This window comes from Bombyx mandarina, chromosome 09, assembly GCF_030267445.1.
Source record: "Bombyx mandarina strain Sakado chromosome 09, ASM3026744v2".
NCBI lineage: Eukaryota > Metazoa > Arthropoda > Insecta > Lepidoptera > Bombycidae > Bombyx > Bombyx mandarina.
In genome coordinates this window covers 7,280,381-7,295,406 of record NC_143216.1, presented here as the reverse complement: position 1 = coordinate 7,295,406, position 15,026 = coordinate 7,280,381, and the positions used below count along the sequence as shown (strand labels likewise).

At 35.4% G+C, this 15,026-nt stretch overlaps 1 protein-coding gene across 1 annotated transcript; it reads right to left on the bottom strand.

The window, feature by feature from the left end:
* Positions 1-1,622: 1,622 nt before the first annotated feature.
* Osi23 (DUF1676 domain-containing protein Osi23) lies at positions 1,623-8,974 on the bottom strand. The gene is made up of 5 exons (XM_028175272.2): positions 8,730-8,974; positions 5,035-5,231; positions 3,405-3,529; positions 2,589-2,764; positions 1,623-2,194 (listed from the first exon to the last, which is right to left on the bottom strand). Exons 1-5 carry the CDS (start codon positions 8,904-8,906, stop codon positions 1,733-1,735), a joined length of 1,137 nt encoding a protein of 378 aa, XP_028031073.2. The 5' UTR covers positions 8,907-8,974; the 3' UTR covers positions 1,623-1,732.
* Positions 8,975-15,026: the final 6,052 nt, after the last annotated feature.

The following is a 15,026-nucleotide window of genomic DNA, read 5'->3' as shown; positions in this document are numbered from 1 at the left end:
GGATATGTTTTTCCTTTGACCACCTGCATGATGCCAACTTTCCTTGGCTTACATCTTCATATATCCACTGCAACGTGGAGAGTCTCTTTCTGTTGATTCGTTAGGTTTTTCTTTTACTTCATTCGTCTTTGGTTCTATGATTTGCATTTTATTGTTATTAACATTTATATCCAAATTTAGTTTTCAAATGCCAAAAAGCTAAAAATATCACATTTTGTTTACTCGTATTTTATATTCCTAGAACGTAATAAGCCTGCGATTTGTATGTCTTGCTCCTCTCTTACTATATTACCAGACTGTGATTAAGCCGCAGTACATCAAACTGTCTAAGGCGTTCAAATCAAATTATTAATGATTGATTCTGTGTAATGCCCATTTCAATTAAAAGATAAGACGAATAATATCTGCAATTCTAACCTTCGTTAAGACGATAATGTTTGGTTCGAGACAAGGGACATCTCGAACTTGAAATTACCGTTTTGTCTAAAGTAGAATTGTCACGACCTAAGTTATATGTGATGCTCGTGCTGAGTCATCAATTTATAATACTTTCTAACTTAAATCCTTAATGTTTATAAAATATAATTAATGTTAGTATAATACATATATCAATCTAGCTGAGTCACTACTACCCATATTATTGTACTAATATTAAAATAAATTAGTCAGCAACTAAGCTATAAGCTCGGGATTGCTGATTTCCATAAGCCTTAGTGACCACTCATCATCAGGAAGACTCACCATCCGCTCATCATCAGGATGCTCGTCCTTAGCTTTCTAAGGCAATAAAAAAATACATTTATTTGAGTGAAAACGTTTTCATATTTTATGACCACCACTTCGAATGAGAATATATTTCCATTAGATTAATATCAATAAAACGCTACTGGATACAATCGTAAATAGACTAAATGGATAAACATTACATTATTATAGTATTTTATAAAAATCACACCTAATTTTTTTGTTTACACCTAAGTTTTTATTTGACTGTGTGCTTACATTTTCAGTATTCATTAAAAAAGAACACATAAAATTATGAGACGGCTTAAGAGATTCCCCATAAAATGAATTTGATTCTTTGAAAAGGACTATTATGAAGTAAAACTGAGCGTATGATACTTTAAGGAAAACGATTCTAGTTCTATGGTTACTAGTCACTAAATAGACCGGTTAGAAGTTTTCCATACAAAATTTCAAGTCATATTTGGGCTGACTCGGCGGTTAGACTAGTACCCCGACTAACTGGGTTGAGAGTCGCGGGTTCGTCTCACATCTTGATATTTATCTGGATGCTTCATATCTATGTATCTAAATATATCTTTAAACATATAAAAAAGATCAAATTCTATTCAAAAAATAAAGATCACATTCGTATAGTTTTACTATTTGAGAAGATAGAAATCTTTGTTTGAAAGTATTAAAAATAATCGGGTTAGCCGCCCATAATTTATATTAGAAAAAAAAAACAGTGATTATATCATAGAGGTAATCTTAATCGTGCCTATGACGCACAAAAATCAATTCGGGGAAATCAAATTGGGGACAAATGAAAAGATGTTTTTTTAATATTCATTTTGATTTATTATAACACTATGTAAATGACACTTTAACTTCATTTATCTAATAAACAGAATAATAAACGTGCCTGTTCGGATATAAAACTTGTGCTAAATAAGAATAAATTCCAGTAACAACGTTGTACAGAGCCTTGAACAACCGCACGAACACATCAAGCTGAAACCACAGGAGTGGGACTTTGAAAGCGAAAGTTATTGAACGGCAGATCTAACGCGAGATCAGCTTGAACTTCTCCCGGCCTCGTAGTTAAATCTATTAGAGGAGCCGGTGCATCTATGGCGGAGTAGACGGCTGTGGGGCTATGTGCAAGTCCGTTATAAACCGGATACAATCTTGGCTCTGAATCTTTTTTAACGGCTTTAGGAATTTCGGGCTTCCAATTCACGTCTTTTGTTGAGCTCTTGGCTTCTTGAGGAATTTTCGCTATGTGTATTCTGTCGGCTTTGACGTTTCCATTTTCGGGATTCGACCAGGGACTCTGCGCAATGATGGAGGGCGACGGTGTGGTGGGCATAACAGCTGGTGGGGGCCAGTCATCGCGGCTTCTTTTCTCGAAGTGTTCGTAGGGTGGATACGTGTGATAGAAACCGTAATTCAGCGGACTAGCAGCGACCTGGAACAGAATATCTATTAAACGGTTATCTTCTTGAACATTAGTAGTTGTGCGTAAAAGTTAAAATGCGTGTTAAAAAATTATTTATTAATTCGTTAAAGATGATTATAAAATTTAGCATGAAAGGACAGAAGTCAGAGACGGAGCTTAGTTACGAAAGGCCATCATACCTTTCCCCTGTCATGGTACCCTTCGTTACTTATGTCTACCTAAAAGAGAATGTTAATTTTCAATACGTAATTAGTTGGTTAATATCAAATAATAACAAATGCCAAAAGACAACATTAATTAATAAATACATTTAGGTTTTAGTTTAGAGTTTTATGTAAATTTACTTTGATAAAAGATTATATTATTCTGCTCTAATTAGCTAATGCGATCATTAATAGCATACCTTTTTAAGTCCTTGTATGGAAGCGAGAATGAGTGCCATTTTCGCAAGAAGGAGCGCTTTCCCTCCGAGGACAGCGAGAAATTGGAATCCCATTGGCACAACCACCATACCAATGGAGACCACGCCGAACATCATCATGGTCATCATGTGGTGACGTCTACGCCCACGAAATTCAACTATAAAGTATAAATAATCAACTTAAAATTCAGTATGTTATAAATTAATTTAAGTTAAAAAATATAAGACTTAAAAAGATTGAAAGGTATTTCTTCTTCGACAAAGCATAGCTTCAGTTAGGCAGCTTACTGGTGGTAGGACCTCTTGTGAGTACGCATGGGTAGGTACCACCACCCCACCTATTTCTGCCGTGAAGCCGTTGTAACTATACTGAGACCTTAGAACTTATATATCAAGATGGGTTGCACATTTACGTTCTAGATGTCTATGGGCTCCAGTAACCACTTAACACCACTTGGGCTGTGAGCTCGTCCACCCATCTAAGGAAAAAAAAGGAAAGCTCGAGGCTCGCCTTTTATTTTTATACAATCACAACGCAAATAGGGCCCGCCTAGAGACGACAGGAGATCGAAGTTTCAATTATGGTTACGATCTACTGCCAACATACTCTGATTTATATGTATCTATTCTACCTAGACGTTATCTAACGTTATATTCGCAAATTGTCCTAATAACATTGTCCTTATTTGATTGAGTATTTCAGATAGCCCGATATGTAATATGGGTAAATAGATGGCAAATAGTATTATGATTACTCGCATGATTACAAGTTTAGATAAAATTAAATTGGTTTCATACATTTTTCAACAGATTTTCCCTCTTCAAAATCGAATTTGATGACATGAGTTCGCAAAATTTTTGCCATTCTCTTTAAGGCTAAGGTGCGCCAATCATTTTCTTCCAGCTCCTTTTCTGTCCATGAACTGCAAAAATTTATAATAGTAGTCAATAACGAATGAAGAACACATCGCGAAATGGGTAGGCAAAAAAAATGTTTCTCTAGAAAATACGAATGCTTAACATTCCTTTTTCACGCCACGTCGGACACTTTATTTTCATCGAGTTAATAAACAGTCAAAAGGCATTTAATTTACTTTACTATTAAAGAATTCTTAATTTATTAAAGAATTCATGTCATTGTCGAATTTCTTTTAAACATTTTTCTTAGAAAACGGTCTTTTACTGTCGTAACAATTCAAGGAATACTTTCTATAGAAATTCTAAGTTGGAAATGTTATCAAATAAATCATCAATGTTTATTGAAATATTAAATTAGTTGCTATGAAATAAACGTATAAAATGTGTGAAAAATAACAATTAACATTACTTTATTTACAACAACAATATTTCCACATCGTCGAAACTGGAGCGCGCACATTGCGCAATTTTTTATGCGACATCCACTTTACTGTGACGTTGACGAATTATTTCGCGGTTAGTGACCTAACAAGAGGGTTCTTTATACTGATTCTATTTCTAGACATCAGCTTAAAATTAAATAAAATCTGAGGAAGTCAAAGAATTCATATTTTCTTTGGTTTTCGCGAGTAATAGAAATAATTAAAACTACATTTACTTAATCTCGCCAAATATATACATAATAACTAAAACCGTTACGGTTTTAGCTTAACGAGATTAAACTATAAAAGTAATTTTAATTAAACCAACTAAATATTTTAAATGGCTGAATAATAAATGGCTTAAATTGCGTCAATGAAGAAAGATTCATACGTCGAATCGTTGGGACCCATTTCGGGGGCATGGGTCGGGTCTGATGCACCTCTCTCTGCCCGTTTAACTTCGAATTTATCCAAACAAAATGTGTACAGGGTATGGCAGCTATATAAAAGTTGGTCGAGCAAAGGCTCAGCCAGGAGGGGTGGGATTTGCCAACAGCTGCCCGAGCGCATCCAAAGGAAACCTAACAACTGCTTCTCGGATGAATCTACTACCGGATCGGAATCGCGACCCGCTGAGAAGATCCGGCGAGAAACTCAGCGGGCTAATGCATGGGTTAGGTTACACGACGAGCCCCTTGCTGAATTCGACGAGTATGGTTACCGGGGTTCCTGAGCCGGCTCCTAGGGTTAGAGCTGAAGGCGTCTAATGCAAATGATATTGCATCTGATGGATAAGTAAGGACATGTCCAGTGCGTCGACGGTGACTGGCTCCTGCGTGATCAGGTTTCGGGGAGCAGTCAGCGGCGGTAACGATAAGGCGATTATGATGACGCATAGCCTTATCGAAGTAACGTTCCGACGCTGACTTTATGTGTTTTCGGATCGGATATTATTTAGTTTTCGATACCAATTTCAATTATAACAGACAGCACAAAAGCATTTCGTTTTAAAAGGCTATATTTTATGGCTTTTCAATTATATTTCATAGCATATAGGTAAAGTTCTAAGACTTTGTAGGAATTCTTACCTATTAGTGTCGTTTTCCGGTAAAATATTTCCCGAACGATCGACAAGCTCGAACCGAACCAAGCTAACACCTTCCGCTATAGGCACAACGTCGGGGCTTAGTGAACGATCTATAGCGCGGAGTGTCTTCCTTTTCATGCACCTCATGAATTTGGGGAAATACTCCTTGTGGTCAATAACGTCTTTCACTTCCATTAACTAAAGATTTAAAAAATATACAAGCACATACAATTACTAGTTGCTTTACACATTGCTTTAAAAGATTTTAACTAACGAAATATGTATATGTATTTTATATAAATACTATAGCGTGAGCGAGTGAAGAAATTTGCAGGACATCTAGTTTTAAGTGGTTAGTGAAGCCCATTGACATCACTACGTGAATGCCACTACCCAGCTTGAAATTCTAGGATGGACCTCAACTACACAATAATTACACAAATTACAATTTTTGCGAGTTTGAATTCTATTAGGTAAACGATACTATTCCTTGATCGTGGAAGTTATTGTTGACCAACAGTTCAGTACCTATTTCTTAAAATAAACCGTTATCTGCCTACAATATTTGAAAACCGATATAGTCGCATCGTTCAATATTAGTACATCGGGCATCTTATACTTTGTGCTACTACGAGTTCAGGTCTTTGTTATTTTTTGTTACTAATGATTTTTGACTAAGAAATTTGCGGCAAATTTTACTGTCCACATGTTATCCCATTAGAAAAGTAAAAAAAATACATTTATATAAATGTTTTATTTTCAAGTCAGACCTAAACAAAATAGAATTATAAAATAAAATTTTATGACAATAATTTGACCATAACGTGGAATTGGCGTTTTAAACGAATTTAATTAATTTATTATATATATATATATATATATATATATATATATATATATATATATATATATATATATATATATATATATATATATATATATATATATATATATAAAAGAAACAAGCTCTATTAATAACAAAATATAAGTAATAAATTTACGCTTTTTAAGATTTATCAATACACGGCTGTCTGCTTCAGTCCACATTCGTTTTGCATGTTACGAATTTATCGAATTTCAATATGATTCCATCTGCGCAAAATATTTTTTTCATGGGTAATTAAAAATTATAATATGACATGAACGAAGTCGTCCCCAATTTAGAAAGTTTGACAACTGTTGCTACCAACAAAGGCTGACAGCGTTCTAACCTAAAGATCGCTAACTTTCAAGTTACAACTCTGTTCGTGAAATCCAATTTGATAAATTAGGTTGTATATTTTGTAAAATTAAATCACTTTTCTTTTAATAAATTTTGACAACTCATTTTTGGTACTCAACAATCACGACTTTAGGGGGGTGTTCATGTCATGCCAGACAACGCGCATCATTTACTTCAATAATGACAACGTTCGAGAACACTTGAAACTTTCTAATGCTGTAAAATTACTACCAATGAAAGAAATAGACAGCAATCCCTCTTAAGCCCACTATTTTTACATTGTTAATATTTGTATGTAATTGTTAATGTGTGTTGTTAATATTTCTATATATGTATGTGTGTAGATATCTATATATTAATACGTGAAGCAAAAACTTTGTATCCCTTTTTACGAAAATTGCGTGGACGGAGGAGTATGAAATTTTCCACACTTATAGAGAATATCGAGAAGAAGTGCACAATGCTAATATTTTTTTTAAATAATGCATAAAAGATACATTAAATCAATAAAGAAAACATTACACACACTACATGCCATGTACTTGACGCACACACGCATGCATACTATTTATTGTCAAACTTTTGTTCTTGACGTCTCTTGTCAAATTGAGATTAAATATTGTTTGTCTTTGTTAATATTGTTATAGTGTAGTCTTGGGAAATTTGTGATTATAGAAGTATAAAAAACAATCATAATAGTGTATAAACTTACAATTCCAATTAATTATAGTCGAATTTCGACTACTTCCGGAGTAGAATTCATCCATACTACCTGGAGCCACTGCGGTCATCCACAGTGCGTTTCCAGAAATCTTTTTTGCCACGTACCATCCGGCTATGGAATGAGCTCCCCTCCACGGTGTTTCCCGAGCGCTATGACATGTCCTTCTTCAAACGAGGCTTGTGGAGAGTATTAAGCGGTAGGCAGCGGCTTGGCTCTGCCCTTGGCATTGCTGAAGTCCATGGGCGACGGTAACCACTCACCATCAGGTGGGCCGTATGCCCGGCTGCCTACAAAGGCAATAAAAAAAAAAAACCTCTAGTATATATTATTATGTAGAATATGTTCCAAACTCTTCTGTCATAATAATAATTAAAAATTAATTATCACTTTTATTACACCTTGCTCATTTTTTAACCGTGTTCGCCATCTTCCTTTTCTCTGTCTCATTCTGTCTGTCATTCTCTTTTCTCTTTCTTTCCGTTTCCTCTCACTCACATCTTAACCCTCCGTTCCGTTTGTTCTTACCAATCCTACATATAATATATATATAATATATTTCAATGGATAGGTACACCGCGCGTAATTAATTTTCAAATGATGCTTGTCCCCCTGCTGGTTGTCTAGAAGAAATCGCTCTTAGCGATAAGACCGTCAAATGTCTTTTTTTTTGTATTTAATATTTCTCATTGTTTTTTTTTTGTTTTTTTTTACAATAAATAATAATATTTCTCTTTCTAAAAAAAATGCTTAAACCTACCATACTGAGGCTACCGATTTCAACTATTTATACAACTAACGCTTTATTAAAAAAAAGATTCCTTACTAAGCCTTTAGTTTAATACTGAAGACATAAGTCACAAAGCCTAATCTATCGAAAAAATTCATTTCATTATTAAGCACTTACTACGTGTAATGAAATACTTTTCCAGTAGATAACGACAACGCATAGTTGCCTAATTGCCTGTAATGTAAACATTTCCCGGACGTCGTCGGCTAAGCCGATTACGAGATTCCGAAAGTCTATTGAGGGGATTATTCGAGAAATCAACATGAGTAAAATGGATACTTTGATGGAGAGCCCTGAACGGACTTCAATAGACTGAATATTACATGACAGTCTTTGGAGACTAAATTATTTTGCACAAACGAAATAATTTCTGAAGCACATCGAGAAGATCTGCTTTTGTTTAGATTAATTTATTTTTATTTATTTATTCCATTCAATACAAAGTCAGGCTTACAGTTTTCACCAAAACGCCTGACTCGTTAACACAAAAACATTATTGAAATTATTAAGTACTATTATAATATTATGCTAAAAATAAAATTATTTTGGAATAAAGTATTCCCCAACTATCGGCAAATACGTCAGATACTGATTCTAGAACATTACAAAATGAAACGTTGTTGTACCTAGCGAATACCTAAGTAGTATTTAACCTACTACTTATATTGAAGTATTTAAGTAAAAACATTTGTCGAATCTTTGAAGTAAAGTTTTTGCTTTATTAAAAAGCTTTCTACAGAAATAAATGAGAAACTCTTTTGATCTTAGCACGGTTGGACCAACAATACTCTGTAAACATATAGGCATACATATAGGCTGTACTTAATACCAAAAAAGCTCGCCCGCTCATGCTGATAATGAGAAAATCGTAACCGTCAAGAAGACCCACGTCTTATATAATTGACAATCGGAAAAAAATGGACACCGCGTGCATTAATAATTTTATAAAACCAATATTTTTACCTTCTTAGAACAATCTCTCCAAATTATTCGAACCATGTCACCTCCTTCTAGCCAAATATCGGCTATAAATTTACTCAAGTAAGTCTCCGTATCCTCGTTCTGGTTTCCATGGCAACCTGTGACTAATAATAAGATGCACAAGGGCAAATAAACGAAAGTCTTCCTTCGAGGACGCATTGTATAGTATCACAATTTAATTAATGTTCTTTGTTATTGCCATTGCTTGAAAGTGATGTTCAGTGTACTAAATACTGGAAATAATAATTTAAATTATACGTGTTTCACATCAATTTAAAAATATTTAAAAAATAGTGATAGATTTCAAGCTAGTACTGAAATTAGCAATTGAACGAAAATTTAGATTAGCTCCTTCGATGTGTACAAAAAAAAGAATTTTGCGGTAATTATACTCTTAAAAAACTACTGGCCGAATATACATAACCGATGGTAGGGGTAACCTAACTGCATAAACAGTGAACATAGGAGTATAATTTTATTTAGTGGCCAAGAGAATTCAACATTTTGCAAAGAATCTATTAATAGGGAATATCTAGGGGGGTGAACATAAGAGAATGATTACGCATGTAGCTAGGTGTCAAAAAAAAATTAATAGTATCTTGTCATAAAATTCGATTACTATACGGAGACGGATAGGCAGTCATTTAACTTCTTAAATTGAAACTAAAAAATGAAGCAATTAAACTTCAGAGAGGGAGGGACTTCGGTTTCCTCTGTATTTTATACAGTATGTTCCATGGGGAGTGCTCTGAGGAATTGTTCGAGATGATACCGGCATCTCGTTTTTACCATCGCACCGCCCGCCACCGGAGTAGAGTTCATCCATACTACCTGGAGCCACTGCGGTCATCCACAGTGCGTTTCCAGAGGTCTTTTTTGCCACGTACCATCCGGCTATGGAATGAGCTCTCCCCTCCACGGTGTTTCCCGAGCGCTATGACATGTTCTTCTTCAAACGAGGCTTGTGGAGAGTATTAAGCGGTAGGCAGCGGCTTGGCTCTGCCCCTGGCATTGCTGAAGTCCATGGGCGACGGTAACCACTCACCATCGGGTGGGCCGTATGCTCGTCTGCCTACAAGAGCAATAAAAAAAAAACTGAATTTAAAAATTAACACGAACCCACTTATAGTAATTTAGACTATCACTTGCAAGAAATATTCACTTGGTATATTTTTAAACCACGTTCAGGAATACGAATGGAACTTTATTGTGACCGTCAAACGTTTTATGCTGTTGAAGTCATGGAAAGCGATCAATTTTCCTATAAGACCATCGACCAAATCGTGTTAATAGTATGACACGGGCACACATTTATCCAATACCGTGACGGCGTCCACCCTAGATATATTTATCGAACGATTTCTTTGAAAAGAAAAACCGATATCATTGTAATTTATGAACTACCACTTTTAACGGGCAATTTACTAGACTATAACAGGTTACAGTATAGGTTACGAATATATATCAGATGTATAAGTATCGTCCCAAAGACAAGATGTATGAATCATGGAGTGTCGAAAAGAAGAGAATCGAAAACTTATGTTCTTATTAAGATTAGTACAGTATAACCAATTTGATAGAAATAGAAATCGACTGACAATCAGTTGATGAGTTTAGATTCACGAATGTTGAGAATTCTTAAAACTAAATTATACCTTAGCTCAACTAATAAAAATTATGTTGTATAAAAATTATGAAAAAAAATGATGATGAGATCGTAGACTATCTCTTAAAATTGGTAGAAAGATCGTAAGAGACAGGCTAATAATGCTGCTCTTTAGTTCCGTCCGAAGGAAAGGGGGAAGAAAACATAAGCGCAGTGTAACGTATGCACGTATGCACTTGGTGTTGTATATTTCAGACCACAGATCATTCGAGACTGTAAATCACCCTACATATTGAATCATTCCAGCTCATACCTACGTAAACGCGTTCACTGTTTCACATAATTGATAACCTGAGTAAAATTGACATTGTTAAAGACTAGCGTAATGGCTGCATGTGAGCCACCAATTTGTTTGACAGCGTACTCATTAGAAAAAAAAAGACGCCATCTAATGTTATCACAGGATAAAAGCAGCCTCCCGAAATGTGGATTTCATAATACATTTGGTATACATGTATTCATAATTCCGGTCGGAATCGTTGGAAATCCTTTATGAATAATTAATCATACCATTTCTTTCGAAAAGAAAAAAAATAAGAGTTTTATTCTGTTCTTAAAACCAAACGAAAAGTGATTTCAGAACGAACCTTCAATGAAACTGTTTGTTAATAAAACACTCGAGTGCCAAGGCTGTTGTACAATAATAGAATATGACTCTTAATTTTAACTAAAAATAACAACTGCTTTACCAATTTAAATGAGGAAAAGCACAATTAAAAGTCAGCTGAAAGGTCCTTTCAAACAAAAATAAAGGCGTATCTATTACAAAGCTTTGTTATGCAAATTGATATCTTATTTTTACAGCTATCTTTTTTTTTTCAATTGAAAAACATTTTCCTTCATTTAGGTTTTGGAATAGAGAATGTAAGCTGTGTTTATTTTATTACACCACTAGCGACCCGCCCTCGCTTCGCTTCGGAAACATAAAAACACACATGAAACCAAAAAAAAAAAAAAAGTAGCCTATGTTCATCAGGGAAAATGTCAGCTTCTAATGGAAAAAGAATTTTTCAAATCGGTCCAGTAGTTTCGGAGCCTATTCGAAACAAACAAACAAACAAATATTTCTTCTTTATAATATTAAGTATAGATAGAACATATTCTTACAAGAAAATTCTATGTGGCACATTAATCTTTCGCTATAATAATAACTGTTTTTATTAAAATTAAGGTACATATTATTATAATATTAAGCGTTTTTAGGTTTTTTTCGGAACTTTAGCTTGAATCTATTTTTTAATTTATTTATTTATTTAGACTTTTTATCCTTAACATGGATGAACGTGTTCACGGTTCATCTGGTGTCGAGTAGATCATAATATACGTATTATAAATTAAATATATACTTAGTCTGGCCATAAATACTGTTACAATTAAAAATAAACAAAATATTACATTTGAATTTGGAATCTGTCATTTTTATATGATTGCTCATTGAGTTTTCTCATTTTGGCGCCAATACATTGTACAATATTTTGCGATATTTAAAATGGAGTGGGGTGATAAAGAGAACCGAATCGCTGTGATTGCATTACACAAAGTAGGTATAGAGCCAAATGCAATTTTTAAAACTCTCCATACGCTTGGTATTAGTAAAATTTTTGTGTACCGGGCTATTAATAAGTGCAATGAGACCTCCTCTGTTTGTGACAGAAAAAGATCTGGCCGTCCACGTAGTGTTCATACGAAAAAGGTGGTCAAAGCAGTAAGGGAAAGAATTCGAATAAATTCTGTCCGAAAGCAAAAGATTTTATCTCGGGAGATGAAGATAGCACCTAGAACCATGTCGCGTATTTTAAAAGATGACTTAGGACTTGCAGCCTTTTTTTTATTGCTTAGATGGGTGGACGAGCTCACAGCCCACCTGGTGTTAAGTGGTTACTGGAGCCCATAGACATTTACAACGTAAACGCGCCACCCACCTTGAGATACAAGTTCTAAGGTCTCAGTATAGTTACAACGGCTGCCCCACCCTTCAAACTGAAACGCATTACTGTTTCACGGCAGAAATAGGCAAGGCGGTGGTACCTATCCGCGCGGACTCACAAGTGGTCCTACCACCAGTAATTACGCAAATTATAATTTTGCGGGTTTGATTTTTATTACAAGATGTTATTCCTTCACCGTGGAAGTCAATCGCGAACATTTGTAGAGTACGTATTTTATTAGAAAAATTGGTACCCGCCTGCGTGATTCGAACACCGTTGCATCGCTTCAACACGAATGCACCGGACGTCTTATCCTTTAGGCCACGACGACTTCCGAAGCCTATAAGAGCCTATAAGAGACGCACTGGTAATTTCTTAACTGATAATTTAAAAGAGACTAGGGTGGTAAAATCGAAACAACTACAGAAGCGGTACGCAAAGGGAGGTCATAGAAAAATTTTGTTTATGGATGAGAATTTTTTTCAATTGAGTAACATTTTAACAAACAAAATGACCGTGTTTATGCTCAAAGCTCTAAGAAAGCCGCCCAATTAGTCGACAGAGTGCAACGTGGGCACTATCCGACTTCAGTGATGGTTTGGTGGGGTATTAGCTATGAAGGAGTGACTGAGCCATACTTTTGTGTAAAAGGTATCAAAACATCGGCACAAGTGTATCAAGATACCATTCTTGAGAAGGTAGTGAAGCCCCTCAACAACACCATGTTCAATAATCAAGAATGGTCCTTCCAGCAAGACTCGGCGCCAGGTCATAAAGCTCGGTCTACGCAGTCTTGGTTGGAAACGAACGCTTCGGACTTCATCAGAGCTGAAGACTGGCCGTCGTCTAGTCCCGATCTTAATCCGCTGGATTATGATTTATGGTCAATTTTAGAGAGTACGGCTTGCTCTAAACGCCATGACAATTTGGAGTCCCTAAAACAATCCGTACGATTGGCAGTGATAATTTTTCCCATGGAAAGAGTGCGTGCTTCTATTGATAACTGGCCTCAACGATTAAAGGACTGTATTGCAGACAATGGAGACCACTTCGAATAAGCTTTTTATACTTTAAATTGCTTTATATTTATGTATTAAACTAACACACAGTAAAAGTAATAAATGTTATTTGCCATAGATTTTTTTTTTGTTTTCCTTTGTAACAGTATTTATGGCAAGACTAGGTATAATAATTGTACAAAAAAGTAACATCATTTTTTATAAAAATTTAATAAATATACTTTTATTTTTATATTATTTTTTATTGTCTTAGTAGGCAGACGAGCGTACGGCCTACTTGATGGTGAGTGGTTACCGTCGCCCATAGACTTCAGCAATGCCAGGGGCAGAACCAAGCCGCTGCCTACCATCAATATAATCCCTCCGTGTGTCGCGTTCCTCACTGCTGAGGGTCGTGACCTTTACGGGGCACTTTTGTTAGGAATATGTTTCTCCATTTCTTCCTATCCTCCGCACTCAACCAAAGGAGGATCGTGAGTCTATCTATGAATTTTTAAACAGAAATAAATTTCTTCTTTTTGTTCGTTTGGGTAAATTAATCACAACAAAGGATGAACAAAATCAAACTTACATGTTGCTTTCATAATACACAAACTCAGTCGATACATTTTTATTGCCTTATATACAAACGAGCATACAGCCCGCCTACTTATGAGTTCGGTTCATGAACGTCGCCAATGTCCAGGGTACCACAAAACCGGATTATAAGTGGAAAAAATATTTCTGGAAACGGTGAACGAAGTTTTTCTAGGTAGCATGGATAAATTCTAGTTGCGGCTGCAGCCGTGAAGACAAAAGGGGCATGACGGGAGTAGCTCAGCATTCCAACAAACGATATATAAAATATGTCAATGGAAACCAACAAGCTCTAGCTTTTTTTTATTTATTGCTTGGATGGGTGGATGAGCTCACAGCCCACCTGGTATAAAGCGGTTACTGGAGCCCATAGACATCTACAACGTAAATGCGCCACCCATCTTGAGAAATAAGTTCTAAGGTCTCAAGTATAGTTACAACGGCTGCCCCACCCTTCAAACCGAAACGCATTACTGCTTTACGGCAGAAATAGGCCGGGTGGTGGTACCTACCCCCGCGGACTCACAAGAGGTCCTACCACCAGTAATTACGCAAATTATTATTTTGCGGGTTTGATTTTTATTACACGATTTTTATTTTTTATTTGTCAATGTTCTGTTATTGATAAATAAATAAATTTAATAAAGAAAAATTAGCCACCATTCAATCTAATTATCGCATTTCCATTTTCCGTACAAGCTTAGCAATGTTTCTGCATATGGAGCGGTTTTGAAATTTTGATTTAATAAGTATTTCAATAAATAGATATTTTACTAAGAAACATATCAAAATTAGATCATGTTCTCGAAAAAAATAGTACTTTTAGCAGTTTTGAGTTTGCTAACAGACTTTGTTGCAAGCTGTATTTCGCAATCAGGTCATAAACTCAAAGCAGAAAATATTTGATGATTTGACATATTTCAAACCATAGAATGTAATATTTCTAGATAATACAGATACATATTTTGATTGTTTTTTTTTTGCTTAGATGGGTGGACGAGCTCTCAGCCCACTTGGTGTTGAGTGGTTACTGGAGCCCATAGACATCCACAACGTAAATGCGCCACCTACCTTGAGATATAAGTTCTAA

Bases quoted from the DNA above. Each gene is read 5' to 3' on its own strand.
- Osi23 (XM_028175272.2), bottom strand. From the start codon at position 8,906: ATGCGTCCTCGAAGGAAGACTTTCGTTTATTTGCCCTTGTGCATCTTA. The intron at 2,765-3,404 runs GTATGAAACCAA...TATACTTTATAG, and splicing joins GGGAAAATCTGTTGAAAAAT to TTGAATTTCGTGGGCGTAGA. The intron at 2,195-2,588 runs GTATGCTATTAA...ATTCTGTTCCAG, and splicing joins CCATACAAGGACTTAAAAAG to GTCGCTGCTAGTCCGCTGAA.